The 21,015-nt window shown below is 43.0% G+C and overlaps 1 protein-coding gene across 2 annotated transcripts in view; it reads right to left on the bottom strand.

Annotated features, from left to right (window-relative positions):
- Window positions 1-21,015, bottom strand: part of VWF (von Willebrand factor) — a 146,818-nt gene that overhangs the window by 91,813 nt on the left and 33,990 nt on the right. For both annotated transcript variants that reach the window (XM_058806037.1, XM_058806038.1), the window contains exons 6-11: window positions 18,334-18,458; window positions 10,977-11,193; window positions 8,836-8,958; window positions 6,236-6,347; window positions 4,401-4,447; window positions 592-728 (exon numbers count right to left, since the gene is read on the bottom strand). In XM_058806037.1, the coding sequence (XP_058662020.1) occupies window positions 592-728; window positions 4,401-4,447; window positions 6,236-6,347; window positions 8,836-8,958; window positions 10,977-11,193; window positions 18,334-18,458 (761 nt within the window). The remainder of the gene's footprint in view (window positions 1-591; window positions 729-4,400; window positions 4,448-6,235; window positions 6,348-8,835; window positions 8,959-10,976; window positions 11,194-18,333; window positions 18,459-21,015) is intronic.

Raw genomic sequence — 21,015 nt, forward strand, 5'->3', positions numbered from 1 at the left:
GGTCGATTTATTTCACAACTGTGTAAACCTCCCTGTGACATCCCCCTTCAGGGTCTCCATCCCTCCCTGCACTGGTCTGGCTCCCTTTCCTGCCTCTCTGCAGCTGCCTCTCACACATCCATCAGGGGAGGCAGCAAAGAGTCAGGAGCTGCTGTCTGAGTACAAAGAAAAATCACCAGCCAATCTGACTAAATGGGAAACAAAGCAAGGCACTGCTCCGCCAGTGCACCCTGCTTGGTGTCCAAGGAAATGTCCTTTCCCCATAGGCATTAGGGAAGCACCAGCAGCCAGGGTGCCTGGCAAGGAGTGCACCGTCGCCTCTGTTTGTTTGTTCAGCTGGCAAAGAGTGAGGGCCCATTCTCCAAACATCATCGTAAGTCTCCATCCTCAGGCAGGCTCCTGGGAATGGTGGTGAGGAGAAGCAAAACACTTATTAACTAAGGAGAAAGACTGCATCTGTTATTTAAACCATTTATCTCATAGGGAAATTACTTCTATTGGCCTGTGCATCTGCAATTCATGTCATAGTCCCACAGCTCCGCCCGCACTCTCAAGAGCATGCGCAGAGGCACCAGCCGAGGCTGCTGTTACCTGCACCGTCTCGATGATCACAGAGAAGGAATTTCCCACACAATCCTTGGCAAATAAGTACTGGCAAATCCCACTGAAGGTGAAATACTTGTTGTCAAAGCTTTTGAAATGGGACTGGCCGGTGACAGAGCATTCCCCTAGAAAAAGCAAAAAGCCATTAATCATCCCAGTGCCAGATTCAAGCAAAATCCTGCTCAGCCCCCACAAGTCTCTGAGGGGGAAGAGCAGCCCTGGTGGAACAGGTTGTACAAGGCCTGAACTCCACACAGACCAGAAAGCACCAGCAAGATCCTTATCTCACTGTTTATTTCCGTAAGACATTACCAGTAGTAACAGAGGAACCAACAACAGCTGGGGAACACAGAAAAAACCGCAGTCAAGAGCTGAAATTTGTGCCTATGGAAAAACCTATATTCTTTTCTTGGGATGCCTTAAATGCCAATATGTTATTTTAGTATAAAATACTTTATGAGAATGAAGAGCTGGAAGATAATGTCTGTGTGAGTCCTTCCAACGGTAAAATTTATGTTGGACTTTACCCTGAACCATCATATCAACTAACAGAAAGTTAAAAATCATTCTATAGTTACAATAGCTACATCTAAAGTCCTCACAGAATAATGGGAAAGCCTGGCTGGACCATCTTTCTACTAGAAAAAGGAGCTATTTAAACATATCAGCATTTGAAGTTGTTTTGGTAAGTTGTGGCTTTTCACTTCCAGGAAGGCAGTATCCCAGTACCACAGCTGGGATTTAGTGTCGCATCATGCAAACACATGGAAAGGCTCCAACTCCACAGAGCTTGCAAAGAAAATCTTCCATATGAGAAGACCATCACACTTACAGATGATCCCTTGGCAAATAAGGTGGGCAGCCACTTCCTCACCCAGAACAAAATACAAGTGCTGGGCATACATTGGCCATCACCAACCAAAGGTTGGAGAAGGGTTAAATGTTACAAGCTGGCAGGTGAGCTCTATGAGTTATTCTCTCTTCGCTGCCTTTAAGTCCCACAGAAGATCTGTCTAATGAACATCTTGTGGAATTTTCCCTCTTCAGCATATTATTTAGTGTTTACTATCTTAAACCAGCTGATGCTAAAGTACAGATGCTGAGGATTCCCAGCCTTACACAGCTCTGATTCACCCTAAGAGAAGTCCAGCATCTCCTGGATATTTGTCATCCCTTGGAGTTTGATTTTCAGGGCATTCTCTGCAACAAGGAAACGAGGACAGGTTTGAGGCACAGAGAACTGAGGACTGCTATCTAAGACAAGTCCCAGCCTTTGGCACTGCTACTGAAAGGGAATTTTCTTTTCTGTGGCCAAGTCTTTACTTATGGATCCCTCTATCTACACCATTTGATATAATGCATTCCATGAAATTTCCTGAAACCTTCGCCTTCATAATTATTTCCGTTATGATATCTGCTTGAAAGCCTCTTGGTAGTGCCAGCCAGCTTCAGCTTTGGATTCACCTTATCACCAACTTTAAAGCTGGGCAATTCACTCCCACAATATGAAAGCAATCTTTCCTGACAAAAAAAAAAAAAGTTGATCAAAAGAAAAACAGAACTACTTAAAGTTTATACAAGTAACTACATAAATTTTCTGGACATATGATTTTAGAAATGTTTGTGGTAACTAACCAACAATGAAAATATGCTGCAATATTACTTCAAGTAGAGACAAACACCACAGGTAACAATATAAATTTGGCTACTCTGGGAGGCTTTGCTGCCCTCAGTACAGTTTATAGAGTTTTTAGCAGGCACATGTACAACAGCTGCAGGTATACAACATTCAGTCTTGAACAAGCCTAGTAGAAAACTGATTTAGATATATTGGCAGAAGGTACAAAAATAAGCTGCTTTTCTTTTCCACTTCTGCTCATTTGGGACAGCTTCCCAATTCAGGAAAAGGCTGCAATGCTATATTGCCTCTTGCACAGAGCTGGAGATCAACATCTGTTTGCAAGCCTCAATACCAGATTTATCTTCACTTCTATAATCACTATGAAGAAAATGTGGCTGGAGTTAAGGATAAAAATTTGGCCCACAGAGTATTCATCACAGTCCAGAGAGCAAGGACATTAAAAGCTAGAACCTAAGGAAAAACTGAAGTTACAAAAGCACCTATTTCTTGTTTGTAATCATGCTGCTGCCCATTAGCTAAAAGATGTCATTAATCAGCCTGGGCTGTGTCCTTGAAGCTGTGTTTTAGACAGTGAGATTCTCTGCACTTGAAGAGATCCTTAATGAACAAGCACAGGGGACAGCTCACTAAAAATGTCATTTCCATTTTGAATATTTACATACACCACCCCCCATCCTCTTCCTTAAGTGTTGATACTTTGGGGGAAGTGCTCTTTTGTTCTAAAGCAGGAGGAAAAGGACCATTGATGAGTTAAGCAAGTTTCATGTTACCAAAAAATTACAGACTTTTTTGATAGAACACCCTAAGATTGTTGCAATTTCCCTAACTTGTGAGGGTTGCACAGTCTCATCTCAACAAAAAACCACCAAAGCCCGCAAATCTGCTGTTTTCCTGTCCAGCCATAACCCCAGTCTGCATCTGCAGAGCTGCTGTGGGATCTCAGCACCTCAGGATGGAGGTGCAGAGTGGCCGAGAACACCCTTGGGGGGCTCGGGAGTCCTGGAATGTTGCCAGAAGTGTCTGGTGGCAGGGCTTTGATCCTACACAGGAGACGACACCTGTATGAGGACTGGGAGGATTTCACTGGGGTAAATGGTGAAGGTATAAGTTAATTAGAGTGTAAAACACAGGGTTTAGGATTTTGGTACAGGGGGGTCTAAAGAAGTAAGATGGAGGAATTGGGGTGTGTCCTGTTCTTCTTCTTCTTCTTCTTCTTGGCCTCCATCTTCTGTGGTGATGGTGGCACTTTGGGATTGGTTATTACTAGAAGTGCACCGGTTAATAAGGGTAGAAGGTATTGGGGAAAAATGATAAATATTGTACACGTAACTTCGGGTATAAAGATAAGTGACCGCCCCAGGGGCTTGCAGAGTGTGCCCATGGCTGACTTGCTGTGCAGACCTCTGTCGGGCTGAAAGAAAATCTTTTAGATAAACAATTAATAAACACCGAGACCGAGACAAGATCAGAAGTCTCTCCTCGTCCTTTGAAGCGCCGGGCTCTTCAAGGCCATCCCTGGGCCTTTCCAGGCCACCTAAACAGCCTAAACAGCGCAGAAAACTTACAAGTGGCGTCCCTGAGCTATCTCTGGGCATAAATCAGCAAAGAGAAACATGGAAATCTACAAGTGGCGTCCCTGAGATATCTCCGGTCATAAATCAGCAAAGAGAAACATGAAAATCTGCAAGCTGCCTCTCCAATCTGCCAGCACCCATGGAAGGCAGGGCAGCCACTTTCTCCCTGGGACTGTGCCTCCTTCACCCACAACATGACCATGAGGGAATTGTCATGGTCAATAAAGTACAATGAGAAATTGTACGTGGTCAAAGAAAGCCAGGAATGTTCCTCTACCTGCAAGCCAATCCTCTGAACATACAGACACTTATAACTGGCAAACTAAGTAATCAAAGCAGGAACCGGCCTTCCCACCAAACAGGATTTTTCATTGCTACACATAAACCACACAGAGCAATGTCTGACTTGTCTCAGGAGAAGAACTTAAAAGTAGGATCCCAACTGGATTGTACTGGATCAAGCAAGGAAGAACAAAGATTTGGTTTTTGAGTAAAAAAAAAAATACCTAAGTGGGGCATGAGTGGGAGGGACGTAGGCAAGGCTTATTTGTCAAAACCTGAAAAGAGTGAAGCCAACATACCTGGGCATTCCCCATTGCTGCAGATCCACATGCCACGTCGACAAATGCTAGGAAAGAGATAGTAGCAAGTTAATTAAGAGTACATGAATATAAATCTTCTGTTGCACATTTTTCCCAAAAAACTGAAAATGGTCATCTGTCCTAGGGAAGTTAGATCAGTCCCCAACATTCCTTACATCTCCCATAACTTCATTTCTTAATGTAGTCATCCCTTCTTCTCATCATATGACAGCAACTGCTGATAATATGAATAGGTATGGTGGCAGAACTCACGGATTTCTGGGTTTCCCTGTCAAAGCTCTGTGTTTAATGGAATTTTCATCTATATTCCACTAATGTGGAATGAGTTCAATGCAGTTCTCAAGGTGTATCTATCAATACAACAGAATCACAGGGGTAAAAATGTTTGAAGGGACTTCTAGGAAAATAATTTACTACAATCCCCAACTCTGAGAAAGCAATGTCAAAGCTAGATTAGGTGGGTGAGGACCTTGCCCATTTGAGTTTAGAAATATCCAAGATGAGGTCCCACAGCCTCACTGAGCAGCTGTCCCAGTGCAGCACTGGAGAAGGGAGAAGAAGTTTTTTTGTGTCAAAACAGAATTTCTTTTTCAGCTTGTGTCCATTGCTTCACAACGTTTTGCTGTTTGCCTCTGAGAAGAGTTCGACCCCATCCTCTTCACAGCCCATCTTTATTAGGCAGTGAAAATTGCCTCACTAGCCCTTAAACAAATCTATTCCCCTTTACTACTTCTTACATCAAACTCCCCTGCTGTGATCAACTCCAGTGTCTTTCACAACCCCCTCTGCACTCTTTGTTTCAAGAGCTACTATATTCTTCTCATTCCTTTAATTATCCCAGCCCCTGAAAACCATTTGTGGGGAGGCAGATTATTGAGGATGTTAAATGCAGAGTCAACGGAATGACGTTCTCCACAGAAGCATCAAGTTAGAAAAATAGGAAGCAGTAACAAAACACAAGCAATAAAAAACCCAGCCTGTCAGGATACAGTCATCTCCCAAGAGCACTAAGGCTGAACAATGTGGTCAAGCTCAAAGCTGCAGAGGACTGCACGGAAAAAGATAAAATGCTAATGTCATGGTTATGGCTTGTGTTCTGGGACATGTGGTGCAGGTAATGAATAGCTGCTGATTAACAGGGATGATGCACAGACCACCTTTCTTCTGCATGTCATGGCCTTCATTGAGTACTCCTCCTTCTGTGCTCCAATTGGAAACTTCTGAGTAAACAGTTGTCCAAACTCCTTGCACAAATATGTCCACACTGAACACAAAACCAGATCAGGAATATGCGACTAATTCCTCTTCCTTTCTTTAAAGTGCTGTTTTTCCCCTCCAGTCGGGTACTCAGGAGTGAAAGAAAAATTGTGGGCCATGCTAGGAAGACTCATTAGTCCTGTAACAATTTCTAAGGACGTGCCTTAGGCTAACTCCTCTTGGAAAGAAATGGGGTTTAGAGGTTAAATACACTTAGGAAGTCAAAACAAAGACACCACCGCTGATACTATCCAGACATGGGAACCTGCTGGTCTCTCTTATCCACAGGAAACAGGTAGTTCTCTGCTCTTTGAAGGAGTGACCTTCATGTTGTTCTATCAGATCAAATCTCCCTTTAAAAACAGAGCTGATTTTGCCTTTGTGAACAGCTCACTTCTTGGAAGGGGCTAGGAATTCCAGTAAGAGAGCAAGCCCTTTGCCAGTGAAAGGAAATTTTTTAAAGGTAGAGAGATTTCTAGAAAGGTAATGCAAAGCAGTCACTGACCGGTGTGCAGTACTTATCTACAGCAACCACACCAGAGCAGCAAAGGGTTTACCATGAGTTGCAGTCCTGGGAGATGGTGAAGCCAGGAGGATAATGTTTTCCAGAGTGGATGCAGGAGCAGTCAGAGCTTTCAATGCAGTGGTCACCATCAAGGAGCAGCCCTTCTGGATAAGTCAGACACCCATATCACACACACAGGGACAGAAACATAAATACAATTAGATTTTGTTGTTCTTCATAGACTTCGCCAAGACTTCATATGCATTATTATCCATACTTAGTCATAGACAGCAATAAAAAGGAATGAGGCTTGCCAAAAAGCCTCACAAGGGCAGGTGTCTGCTTCCCTTCTGGTGCTGCCTCTCCCTCAGACATGCTGAACAAAGCATTCCTGGTGCTCCCAGAAAAGCTCCTTGCTTAGCACATCTGCAGGTCCAGAACACATGTTGGGACATAGACAAATTAAACACAAGGAGCACAATCAAAGTTGATAAAAGTTGGCCTGGGACTTGACTGTTGGAAAAACCATGAACTTCACTGGCTGCAGTAAAGGGTGTCCACAGAAGGTCCTGTATTCGTCATAAGAGAATCAAAGATGAGGCAAAGTGAGAAATGAAGAAACAAATTTGGACACCATTTAAGTCTAGCAAAGACTTAAGAAAGTCTCAGACTCTTAGCAAAGTCTGAGAGAAAGAAGCCACTTCTGAACATCTGCAGAGGCAAAAAGCAAAAGGGCCAGCTTCCCAACTTGAGGGGGGGGAGCTGCTGAGGTTTCTATATTACACAGCTATAATTACCTATGGAGAGAGCTCTTTGTACTCTAACGATAAACAGAGGCACAAAGGAGTTACAAGGTTATTCTAAGGTAGAAACTTGTCCTTGCTTCTATTGCTAGTTTATAGTGCTTTCTATTCAACCCCTATATTGAGAGAGAGTTGATATTCTGCCATTTTCAAAAGAGCTGCTGTGGCAAAACATTTGTTTTCTTGAACACCCCTGTGCCTTTTCTTTGAGTGACTCCTTCCAATTGCCTGCAGAGATTTTGGCTCCTTTCCCTGGCAGCAGCAGTCATCACTGATCCCAAGACCCAGATAAGTCTCCTTTCTCCTGTTCTTCCTATAGAGCTGCCTGGAAAGATCTTGGCTGTTGAGAAAATCCTTCCAGTGAGAGAGAATCACAACAAGATCTGAGCATTTAAGAGTGCTGTGGCTCTCCAGAGAACACAAGGAAAACAGAATGCCTGTTTTTTTTCCTGGCAAGAGTAATTTCATTTACAGCAATTAATGTAACCATGAGGGACATTTAACAGAGGGGAAAAATAAAAAAATAAGGAAGACATTTGTCAAACATACTTCAGATCCTGTTTGCCCTTGGAGCACTGGAGGGAAACTAAGTGAAGGTAAATCTTCATCAAAAATCCCTCTAGTCATCTGTCAGATCCTCCTGGTTTTCTATGAAACTCCAGTAAAAGTTTTGAACTGCTGATTGTTATTCTCATGCCTTTCATCCTTTCTGTGGAGTTCCTGCTTCTCCGCCTCTCAGAGAGAGAGTTTCTCTCTCCTTAGACCTTTGCCATGCTGAACAGACCAGTGCATCTACCAAAGGAAAAGTACAGCAAGAGCCCTTGTGCAGCCGGAGGATTAATTAAGCTCCTTCAGCTTTCTCCAACACTTCCAGGACTGCACAAATACATTAGCTGGATCCTTCACAAATACAGTAGCTGGATCCTTCACAACAAAATAATCTCCAGAGTCTGGTTACATCACCTGTCACCTTTGCAGGTCCTGCCACACTTCTGAACCTCCAGCAAGGAAGAGACTGGCAGCTGAATGGGAAACTACCAAATTCCTCAAACGAGGCTGACATTGTTATTATTGCCTTGTTTTGGAAAGCAAAGCTCTGCAAACCTCTGTCACACCTGGCATCTTGTACAAGGCAACACTAAACACCTGTGTGCATTTACAAAGCCCAGACAGGCTGAAATGCAGAGATAGTCCTATTCAAACCAAACAAAGCACCCAGTGAACAACAACAAAAAAAAAAAAAAAAAACCAAACCAGCTAGAAATGGAAGCATATGGAGCTTTGGAGCCAGGAACGAAGCTCTCCTCCTGCAGTTGTTTTAAGTACAACAGACAGAAATAGAAAATTGGTGTAGCTGGGCTGCTCCCTTTAATCCAATCAAATCTCCTGCATGGAAGATTCAATAATAAATTAAATTATTCACTTAAATCATGAAGAACTTTGAATTTGCAGTCCAAGCTCTACATGTACTGTTTTTCTGCAAGAAATTCCTTCAGTGCATTCTCTGCCATTTCTTCCCCTAACTGTATTTGCCTCTAACCCAAGCAATTCAGGAGTACATCAAAGGCAAGCAGTCTCTCACCAAGAAATAAAGGCAATCTTGGAATATTAGTTGGTACTGATTTTCACAGAAACATTTATTTTTTAGTTGGCCAGGAAAAATGGCCCTTTCATGGAGTGAGCATACAGGCGCTACAGAAACTGGATTATTCTAGGGCATAGTCCCAGAAAAAAAGAAGTGTTTCTGATTTCAGGAAAAGTTAAGGGAAGACACAGCTTTCTTTCTTCTAATAAAATAGTAGCTTGACTGCCAAATTTTTCTCTGTAAATAACCCAGTAAATAAATTACCAGGGCAGCTGCAGCCATCAACACATTGTCCATGACACACTTCATTGATATTCAGACTCTGGCAGGTTTTGGCACATGGGGATACACACTCCTTATATTCCATGCCAACTGGACACCTTGGCCCTGAAACAATTAAAAGAAATTAGAAATGCAAATTCCTCAGTCACTATGAAACCAACAAATCCTTTCATTATCAAGGGCTGAACTACAGAGACAAAAAAAGTCATGTCAGCTTCTAAATGATTATTTCTTTTTTAGAAGCAGAACATTTTAGAAATATTTGATTCTCAATTTGCTGCAATATCATCTGTCTGGTAGCATAGTAAATACTCAGAGGTTAAAGCCAATTTGCTTTCTAATAAATTGAGTCTTAATAACTAAACCCAAGTGCATTAAGAATAATAAACCCAGGGAGAAGTTTTGCAATAATATCTAAGCAATTTGGACAGACGTGGTTGTTTTGCACCTTTAAGCCATGCACTTACTCCACTCATTTGTGAAATTACCCTGTTTGGTGTTTCCAGGGAGAACCAGGAGACAGTTAAAACTCTGAAATCCCATCCTCCTTCTTCCAGAGAACCACCAGTTCAGGATAACACCCATGCCTGGTATCTCCACTGCTGCCATTATCTAGGCCAGGCCACTACGCAAACACATTATTACAGGCATTCCTTCTCTTCAATGCATACACGCACCATGTCCTACAATTCTGCAGGGGCATGAAGTGGCAAGAAAAAGTTGGAGATTGCCCTTTCCAAACCAATCCTCTGCTGAAGTGGGATGGTAACGAAGGAGTGATCTTGCCCTGGATGCCCTGGGCTTGGGCACCAACTGACACTTGCACAGTGTGCCCAGCACTAGAGCCCTTCCCACACAGCAGAGTATTCCATACCTCCATCATCATCACCATCTCCTGAGAAAGCACCATAGCACAGATGAAGGGTGATAGAAAATTAAGCTCCCGCTGTGGCAGTTGGACACTTCCCTCTTTCCTGACTCAGAGGAAAAAAACCAAACTGAAGCTCATGAATTCAAGGGTTAGAAATGAGCTCCAAAGCTCCTGGGATTATAGAAAGGCTCATTTCACTTGTGGCTTTTAATCAGACTTACAAAGAGCCCCAGCAAAAATGGGTTACCTGGCTTACACTCTGAACAAGGAGATGAGCTTTTATGTCCCAATGGAAAGGTAATAAATTACTGCTAGAACTCAGACTGTACAATTCCTAGAACAAGTGGCTGGCAGCATCTTGCTGCCCTAACCACAGTCTGAAGGCACAGATTTCTTCAGTGGCCAATAGCAGAATATCTTTACCAGAGAACAAAGTGTTATCAGTACAAATCAGACAGTTTACCCCATGTAGTCAATTTACACAAACATCCCAAGGAAAATGTCCTTTCTCATAACAAAAAAACATGAGAAAAAGCACTGAGAACATGATATTAGTAGATTGTTAAAATTATTTATTTAATTAGCTCTATTAAACCACAGTTCTCAGCAGTAGGTGGAAACATGACTTTTCCTCTATAAATACAATCCATCTCAGTCAGTCTATGCACTTCCCTGTTGCAAAACCTCAGCACAGATGCAATCAGGACCTCTGAACTCAGCAATATTGGGCTAATAAAGGTAGCAGTTCAAGATGCAATCAGGATCACTAAACTAGACAAAAATTAGATTAGAAAAGGCAACATCTCAATTTCAAGGCAATTGATTCAAGCAAATAAAGGGTAAAACAATTGTCTTTATGCAAAAATGTTAGAGTGCATTTCACAAAGATGCTGACTTAAAATACAGGCTGGAAAATGTCATACATCTGAACCATATGTAAAATAGCATCTAAACATCCTAGTCTATATGTTTGTGTATCAAATAAGTCTTCACTGACTGTGTACACTGTGGTGGGACATGTAACAGTTCAGGATCTTCTTTATAAACTGTTCAAAAAATATTGCATTAGGGACAAGAACTAGAAAAAGATGGGTGATGGAGAGCTGAAAGGGGGAAGTGAGCAAAGGCACTTCCTATAAATGAACCAACCTCCTAAAATACACCAGCTGCTTTTAGCTGCAGGACAAAAATCTGCAAGACAGGCACAATCCTATTGGGGATGAGCAGCCTAGGAATAAATCTGCCAGCTTACTGCACGAGCTCTCTTCAGGCCACCCCTCCAAAATGACTCCTTCGTGAGCGCAGCTCCTGGCATACTCTAGGAAGGCAGGGCAGTGACAGTCCATGCCCTGGGGACAGGCACAGATGTCTCTTTCACAGAGGCTGATGTACGGCTCAGGATCCACTCGATGGTGGCACCGGGAGAAGGTCAGCGATGTGCTCAGCAGCTGGCAGGTTTCCAGGATGCCCTGTGCAAGAAGTGAGGAGCAAAGGGACAGAGAGAGAGAAAAGGGGACAAAATTACTTCCTGTAGTCTCAGGAAGATGGGAAAACTCAACTTTTCCAAACACATCGTCACCACTGTTGTTAACAACATCACAGCTCTTATTTAAGAGCGAGCTCTACCCATTTATTCACTACATGCATGGATACATTAATATACTGATTATTATAAAATGGAGCATCACATAAGGGATGTTTCACACAGAAACACATCAGTCAGTCAGTCAGTCAGTCAGTCAGCAAAAGGATAGAGGCATTCTACTTCCTTTGGCTTCCCAGAAAAGAACTGGATTGTGCCTGGATTCCCAGGAAAGTCACACAGCAACAGAGGGGAACTTAGGTAGGAAGAAAAACAACCAGACAGTCTTTTGGATAACAAGTGGCCAGAGCAGGTGCCAGAAGGAAAAATTGAGTCTGACTGCAATCCCAGGAATGAAATTTGTTTTCCGCTTCTGGCCACACATTCCCATTGTTCCTGCTGGCTTGTCCAAAGCTCAACAGGTCAATTTAGCTCAGATAAATAGGAGAACAATAGCCCAGGGAAGAAAAGCAATTTGTTCTGCTCTTCTCCTGAGTTAAATCAGCATGGTGAGAGCCAGTGTGAGGGAAGGACAGCACAGGGAGATAGGAGAAGGTATCGAGACCTCTTCTTTCAGACAGCAGAAACCTGAGAGGAAACTTAACTGTATGTAGAACAAAACCTAAGGAAAATGTGGAGTATAAATAAATTCTCCAGGGGAGGCTCCCACATAAACTCTTTTGTGCACATTATGTCACAGTTCAATGAGTCTGAGGTCCTCAGCGCAACTTTCTGAAAGGATGGCACTGAGTTTAGCTAAGTGAGAAAACAATTTTCTGATACAACTCCAGCACAACAACGAGTTGGAACATAACTTTCTTCTACTTATTTGTCAGTGTTTTATGTAAGCAAATGTAAACCATAGTGTATTTTTTAGGTGTTATACTCAGTGGTTAGAGGGGAGGGCATATTCTTCATAGTGGTTCACAGTTACAATTCATTACTTCTAAAAAACTTAACATGTACCTGAGGTGACAGCACATACAAGCTGCTGTGTAAAAAAAAATTAATATTAATTAAAAAGCATCTCATTTTCTGGGAGATGAAAAATGTAGATTAAAAAAACCCAAAATAAAAAAATCAAGATGTTTTCTCTGAATGGTAGCTATGGTGCCTGTATAGGAAAACTGCTGAATAGAAAATACCTTTTTATTTTGTCTAAAGGGTGTTTTGTTCAGGTGATCAACTCAAGCTAGTACATGTCTGAGCCTAGACAGAATTTCTTGCTTACAAAAATAAACCAACCAGAAATGTCACCTCTGTTGGGAATGTATTCCAAGTTTAGCAAAGGACTCAGGGAACAACCACATGTGCAAAGAAGTTTTGAGCTTTCTGAGAAAGGACTCAGGGAACTTAAAACATGAGAGCTGGACATGGTGAAAATCAGAAATTCAGCTCCAGCCTCGCATAATTCTGATCCCCAGACAGCACCCACCATGTTGAACCAGATGGGAAAAAAAAAAGACACTAGAAGCAGGGGGGAGCAGGAACTACATAAATGGTGGTTGGTGCTGCTCTAAGACTCACAGTACAGAAGACAAGTACAGAAGAGCTGAAAAGATGCCCTAAGGGTGGAAGTAACAACAACAGAAGCAGCCAAGAAAGCTATTAAAGCAGGGCTTGGAGATGAAACTGATAAAATCAAAAGTGAGCTCAGAGCCATTCAGAGGATGAGCAGTACAGCAACTCCTGGATCAAAGCCTTTTTCCAGATAGTATCAAGTGCAGTAGAAAACCAGTATATGCAACAATCCTGTTTAGGGGCTGAGCTAGTGAAGTTTCTCAAGGTAATACAACTCAAACAGCAAAACTCAGACTGTATATTCCACTAAAAGGAACATTTTAGATGGAAAAGTGACTTAAAAAACAAAGGAGATTACACACCAAAAAAAACTAACCCATTTTTCTTTTCCTCTAGTTCTTTGGTCTTGGATTTGTTCACTAACAGCATAGCTAAAGGCTATGCTGAGCTCCAGCTGATTATCTAGAAACCAAGTAATATATGTTGAAAAGCAATAAACAATTCCTTTTCTCTGTGTAAAGGTTTTCTTGCCATTCAAATTTCATCAGGTTTTCCAGTGACTTTAGGCAAAAAGTTATAGCTGGAATTTTCCCATTTTTCAGACATATCTCAATTATCACGACAAATAAGCTGAAATATGGGTAAATCCGAATAGATACAAAACCAAAACATTTCCCCATGAGGGTGGTCAAAAACAGGGTATGTAACCATCACCCTGGAGATAGTCAAAATGTGAGTGGACAAGGACCTGAGCAGCCTTACCTAGGATGGCCCTGTTGGAACCAGGGAATTGGACTCAATGACCCCTTCCAACTCTAACCATTCTGCAAATCATTTTTATTTTCATTCCTTCCTTTCTTTAAAACTCACTGGCCAGGCTGGACTAAGAGAGGTCCTTATTCTTTAGTTTAGAGGACAGTGTATTAGATATTTGGCACCCTCAGCCACTGCTGTAACATTCCTGCTCATGGAAGCTACTCTACACAAACCCACCAGACTGGAGAGTGAAGCCTCAGGCTGAAACACTGCTTAGGGTACAGGTGGCTGCAAGATTAAAATTAGCAGGACTGACTGCAGTATCTGAAATGCAGGTGAAGGTTGTAAAATTTCTCCCTTCCCTTCTGCACTAGTCCTGTTTCTTTAAATAGGTTGGCAGGGTCCTGGCACTGGCAACCCTCAGTAACCACAAAACTTGCTGACCTTCCTTCTGTCCCAGGCCCACCACACAGAGCTGGAGGTGGAATTTTGTACATTCTTCCCATTTCTGTAGCATTTCCTTCTGCTGCTGCATGAACTGCATTTGTCCACTGCTTAACAATTACCATTAAAGAGAGAACCTAATTAATAACAGAAAAAATCAAAGACACCCTCTTGTTCCCTTGAATTTAAACCCAATGGTATGCGATACACATATGGATTCTCCAGAACACTCAGGAAGGGAATATTTTGGTGTCATTAACTGGGTATAGTTTTTCAGAAAATATATCTCATGGAGAAAGATTTAGCCTCCCACATTTTCACATTAAAAGCATCCAAAGCCATAGTATGTTTAATACACCAAACACTGGCTGTATGTTTGAGCAGACTAGGTAAAAACTGAAAGAAATCACTTCCCTTGAATGCTGATTATTCTGATGAAGAAAAATGAGATTTTAGATATATTGGGCCTCATTTTCACCCATTTAGTATATTATTATATTGTATAGAATGATTTGGGTTGGAAGGGACATTAAAGATCCTCTTGTCCAATCCCCTGCCATGGGCAGGAACATCCTTCACTAGACCAGGTTGCTCCAAGCTCCATCTAACCTGGCCTTGAACACATCCAGGGACAGGGCTGGACCTCTGGACCTTTGCTGGACCTGCCTCTGACCTCAGCCATGATGAATTATGTTCCAAAGCTGAATATTTCTACTTGTTTTCAGATCTGGGAATAATGCTATTTCTTTATTAATATGGAAGTATTCCATGGGATAATGGGGGACCTGTTTTTTACCAACTGCAGTAAGAGCTGAATTTCAGCAAAAGCAGAAATTACATTAATTTTAATTTCAATAATTTTCACATCTAACATACAAGAGGTATCATTTCCTAATTAGAGAAGCAAAAAGGGAATAATACAGCGACCTCTGGCCACCACACACCATTTCTATTAGAGGTGAAATCTACAAAATAAAGGTAATGTATAAGAACACCATAATCAATTGCAATGCTTTAAACCATACACATTTTTGTTTCCAAAGCTGCCTTGTTGCCATCCTTTTCCAGATCACCCATTTATACTTTCAGATCCACGTAACCCATGCTGTTGGTCATCTTAGAGCCTGTTAAATTGCAGTACTTTGTTGAACAGCCTAAACCACTGAAAAAAAGATCAGACAATACAGTGAGGCTCCTTTTGGGTAACTAAACATCAGCTGCAGAGGGCAGGGCATGGTAGGAAGGCTTTCTTCCTCCCTCCAACACTGCCCAGTTTGGAATGGTCTCTGGTCCTGAGGCAAGGCAGCCAATCACACAAAGTGTGTGTGTGTTTTAGAGGTGGAGGGCAGGGAAAGGCCCTGGCAACAGTGGGATAAGAGTGTGAGGTGGTTCAAGACTTCTCAGCTGACACACAGAGCTGTGTCAGCTCTGAGACAAAACAGAAAGAAGACAGAAACTTCCAAACAAGACAACAAGACAGAAACTTCCAAAAAATATTTAACATTTTTAAGATTTAAAGATAAAGGAACAGCATGGCTTTCTGTTTAGGTTTAAAGAATCATGATTCCACTGCACAGAATCATACAATGGTTTGGGTTAGAAGCGATGTTAAAGATCATCTCATTCCAAGGCCCCTGCCATGGGCAGGGACACCTTCCACTATCCCAGGTTGCTCAGAGCTCCATACAACTTGGCCTGGAACACTGCCATGGATGGGGCAGCCACAGCTTCTCTGGGCAACTTTTGCTAGTGCCTCACCACCCTCACAGCAAAGAATTTCTTCTTAATATCCAATCTAAACCTGCTCTCTGCAAGTGTGAATCCATTTCCCTTCATACTGTCATTACAATTCCTGCTGAAAGAAGCCAGAAGCCATCTCTCCAATGATGCTATTGGCCAGGGAGGGGGGAAACAGAGAGGGTAAAGAAAACCAGAGACCCACCCAGTGTGGGGGCACTGGGGTGGGAGGAGTGCCTTGAAGCAGAGCTTTTCCCTCACCTAACAGCTGACTGCCTGGCAGGGAGGGAGGCAGGGAGACCAAGGAGATTTACATTTCTGAAGCTGAGGCAAGCAAACAAAGCACACTATTAAAAAGCCCTACATTCTTCAGCAGGCACTTGTTTGGCTGGCCTTCTGTTAATAGTGCTGTGTTTATTCTTGCACAATGGATAAATTAAGGCAATGTTTAATGCTGTGAGTTTATGAACTCACATTAGAGAGAATATAATTTCATTCAGTTTGTGTGAAAGATAACTTTATCAACAAAGCATCAATATTTAATAGCATCTGTATAAAATCCAAATTAGTTGTACTTGACCAACAGACTGGATTTCACCCTGCATGCCACTCCCCAGCCTCAGCTGCAATGTTGACACTTTCTAAACTTGCCTGAACAGATTAAATTCCAGGGACCACAACCAGTCACAAGAACTACCCTTTCTCTAGAGCTGTAACCAGGTTTAAAGAATCATAAAATGGTTTGGGTTGGAAGGGACCTTAATGATCTCATAGGTCCACACCTCTGCCATGGGCAGGGACAACTTCCACTATTGCAGGTTGCTCAGAGCCCCATCCAACCTGGCCTTGGACCCTGCCAAGGATGGGGCAGCCACAGCACTCTGGGCACCCTGTGCCAGGGCCTCCCAATCCTCACAGGGAAGAATTTCTTCCTGATATCCAATCTAAACCTCCTCTCTGTCAGTGTGAAGCCATTCCCCCTCGTCCTGTCACTTCAGGCCCTTGTCAAGAGTCTCTCTCTATCTTTCTTGTAGGTTCCTTTCAGGCACTGGAAGGGCACAATGAGGTGACCTAAAAGCCTTCTCTTCTCCAGGCAGAATAATCCAAATTGTTCACACCCCACACACACCATCTCTGCCCAAGCAAGAAACATCAGCTGGAGATTTCCAGCCTGAAATCACTACCATAATTCCTCAACCAGTTTTGCAGGTAGTGAGGCTTAAGTGCTGAGGAGCACAAGCATCCTTCACTGAATTTCACAACATATCTGAAGCATCCCCATCCAAAAGCTTAATGGAAGTATAGAGTCAGAACTTTGCAACTTGTCCAACTCTTAGTTAGCCTTTTCCAGGTAGCTAGGAAACCAGCACCCAGGTTAGCTGGAGAGCAGATATATTCCAGGAAGTGCTACTACACTTGAGAAGCTGTTTAGCAGCTGTTTAGCTGTGTCTAGTTTAGCAAATACCTGTCTGCAGGAATTGAATCGTGAGAAACTCACAACTACATTTCGGCCTCAATTACTCTGGTAAATCATTCTGATTTACAACAAAGTACATGGAATCAGTTGTAACCCCTCAAGGGATGAAGGCTCAATTAACCACAACAGTCATAATATTCAGTAAATATTCAAAGGCACTTTCTTCCCTGAGCTAGTGACTATCTGCCTGCATCCACACCCTGTCTAAGGGAAACAAGAAGCATGTTTGTACTTATAAAGGACAAGAAGAAAAAGGTTGATGCAGCAAAGGGGGTCACAGAGATGGCCAAGGCAAACAGTTATGAGTTTCTTCACTAAATCAGCACTACTATGTGTACACATAGCTGAAAGAACTTCCTCCTGGGAAGGGAAATAGCCTGGTGACACAGCGCTTTTGGAACACCAACAGAAAACATCTCCTCTGTCAAAAACAGCCTGGCAGGAGCATCCCTCTCCTCTGCTGACTCCCAAGTATATAAAATGCAACAAATTCACAAATACCATTGGGGGAGGCAGTGCCCACAGAGGCTTCAGAACTGATGCTTCCCTGCTGGCACAATCAGAAAGGGAATTAACTAATTCCTCATTCTGCAGGAATCACTGAAACACACCTTTCCCAAGTAACATCATCATTTCTTTGGCAGTAATTCACACTTCAGCCTCAAACAAGCTGATGCTTTCTTTGTTTGTCTATTTAATGTTTGGGGTGGGGGAAAGGGGAAGGTGGTTATAGGTAGGTGGGTAGGTAGGTAGGTAGGTAGGTAGATTAGATAGATAGATAGATAACAGGTTTAGGTTGGATATCATTAAAGGTTCTTTCCCCAGGGGGTGCTGGGGCACTGAAAATGCTCTCCAGGGAATGATCACAGCCCCAAGGCTGCCTGAGCTCCAGTAGGATTTGGACAATGCTCTCAGGCACAGAGTGGGATTTTGGGGCTGTCCTGTGCAGGGCCAGGAGCTGGACTCAGTGATCTTTGTGGGTCCCTTCCAAATCAGAATATTCTGTGATTTCTGTTCTTCTGCCAAAGGGCAGGCAAGTTGCCTTTCAGGTAGGGGAGGACTGAAACCAGAATGCCATCTTGCAGCACCAACCTTCTCTGCCATATCAGATGAAATGTTGCAGGTGTTGCTTGGAGTCTGCACTCTCTTGCAGTGCTTGTTTTCACTGTGCAAAGCCCAGGAGTTGGCAAAATCGTAACTATTCCCCACCAGGGTCCCTGGGAATGAAAAAGAGGAGAAGCAACATTCTGTTTGAGGGGTTTTAGCAACAAGTGGGCATTATTGACTGCTGTTAAGGTGATAGTCTGCTGAAAGTTCTCTTTAAAAATATAAAACTGTTGTATCAAATAGATTTTTATTCCAAATAGATTGTAGGAAAGCCATGATCAGTGATATGGATTTTGTTCTGCTAAGGACGTCTCTGCGCTCAAGGACAGACTAAAGCCTGCAGAAGGCAGCTCCCACCTCCCTCACACCTGCATGAACACAGTAGGAGTTGCTGCTGGTCAGCTACAATCTGCAGGAGCCAAAGCATGCCTGCACATCTTCTTACCACTTAAAAGTTGTCAATAAAACACAAAATATATTAGAGAGAAAAACAAAACCATCTGCTTTCCCTAACTGAATAAATCATTAGCACTCTTGATCCCAGCTAGCTTTGATTTTTCTCCTGTCCAAAACTAAATCTTGTATGTAAAGAAGCTTAACATACACCATCATTGTTTGGGCCCATCGTCTTCCTGGGTAAGATGTCCTGAAACATGCTCCTCTGTCCCAGGACAAGCATCTCCTGGCCCAGGCTTACCAAAATTTGCATCAATATTGCATAAAAGCAAAGCTGAATGAGTTAGTATGACTGTGACTTCCCAGGAGATGCAAACCACTTCTCTGCTACTCTTGCTCTACCCTTCTAAGGAGGGGGATCCTCCGAGAGAGGGAATACTTCCTCCAGCCTCTTTTGCCACCCATGACCTTGCTGGTTCCAGGACTATCTCTGGCTTCCTATTATGGATACCTGCTACTAAACAATTTTGCGACCCTTTTAAAATTTTTTTTTTATTTTTTTTTTTTAACCCTGTTGTGGTGCCCATGAGAATATCAACTGCCAGTGTTAGTGCATTCCCAAGACCTTATGCAGAGGATATATTGAAATATAAACCTGGCTGTATCTGAAAACCAAAAGAAATAAAAATAAATTCTTCCCAAGTATACTATAAACTATTTAATAATATACACATGTAGATAATAAAGATTCCATTGAGCTCCCTCTTTAGTGCAAACATAAGGAATATACAGACCACTCTTCCTAAACTATGATGAAAACTGCACTGAGAATGCTAAGGTAGAGGTATTAAGACCTGAAGACTTTTTTGTAAACTAGAAATTAGGGGCTTTTAAAGGTAGCATGTATCAGGCCCACAGCAGAGAGCAAAGAACTCCCAGGGAAAGGGGATAAAAGACACAAAATTGTCATCTATGCAGCCAAGACTGGAAACAAGGAAAGAAATGCAGAAATAAGAAGGACACAACCCTTTAGTTTACCACATATTATAAACATTAAAGCAGCAATGCAAGCTGGCCTGAGCAGAAGCAAGGTGCCAGATTCCCTTTTGTTTGCAGTAAGGCAGCCTTTCCCTAGCAGGTGTGTAACAGGAGCTGGGTTGTGCTCTGAAGCAATGTTTCTCCAGCCCTGGATGCACATCCATGCCAGGATTCCTGCTGGCAGCTACCCCCAGGGGCTCCGTCACCCACAGGCTAATGTTTGAAGGTCAGGAAAACTGTTGGCCCTAAAATATTGGTCACTCCTTCCTTCCTTCCTTCCTTCCTTCCTTCCTTCCTTCCTTCCTTCCTTCCTTCCTTCCTTCCTTCCTTCCGACACTTCCTTCCGACACTTCCTTCCGACACTTCCTTCCGACACTTCCTTCCGACACTTCCTTCCTTCCTTCCGACACTTCCTTCCTTCCTTCCGACACTTCCTTCCTTCCTTCCTTCCTTCCTTCCTTCCTTCCTTCCTTCCTTCCTTCCGACACTTCCTTCCTTCCTTCCCTCCTTCCTTCCAACACTTCCTTCCAACACTTCCTTCCTTCCTTCCTTCCTTCCTTCCTTCCTTCCTTCCTTCCTTCCTTCCTTCCTTCCTTCCTTCCGACACTTCCTTCCGACACTTCCTTCCGACACTTCCTTCCTTCCTTCCGACACTTCCTTCCTTCCTTCCTTCCTTCCTTCCTTCCTTCCTTCCTTCCTTCCTTCCTTCCTTCCTTCCTTCCAACACTTCCTTCCAACACTTCCTTCCAACACTTCCTTCCTTCCAACACTTCCTTCCAACACTTCCTTCCTTCCTTCCTTCCTTCCTTCCTTCCTTCCTTCCTTCCTTCCTTCCTTCCTTCCTTCCTTCCTTCCTTCCAACACTTCCTTCCGACACTTCCGACACTTCCTTCCGACACTTCCTTCCTTCCGTCCGACACTTCCTTCCGTCCGACACTTCCTTCCGACACTTCCTTCCTCTCTCCCTTCCTTCCGACTCTTCTTTCCTTCCGACACTTCCTTCCGACACTTCCTTCCTTCCTTCTCACACTTCCGTCCTTCCTTCCTTCCGACACTTCCTTCCTTCCTTCCGACACTTCCTTCTGACACTTCCTTCCGACACTTCCTTCCGACACATCCTTCCTTCCTTCCGACACTTCCTTCCTTCTTTCTGACACTTACTTCCGACACTTCCTTCCGACACTTCCTCCTTTCCTTTCCTTTCCTTTCCTTTCTTGCAATGCTTGTAAATTT

The sequence above is a fragment of the Ammospiza caudacuta genome, chromosome 5 (genome assembly GCF_027887145.1).
Source record: "Ammospiza caudacuta isolate bAmmCau1 chromosome 5, bAmmCau1.pri, whole genome shotgun sequence".
Lineage (NCBI taxonomy): Eukaryota > Metazoa > Chordata > Aves > Passeriformes > Passerellidae > Ammospiza > Ammospiza caudacuta.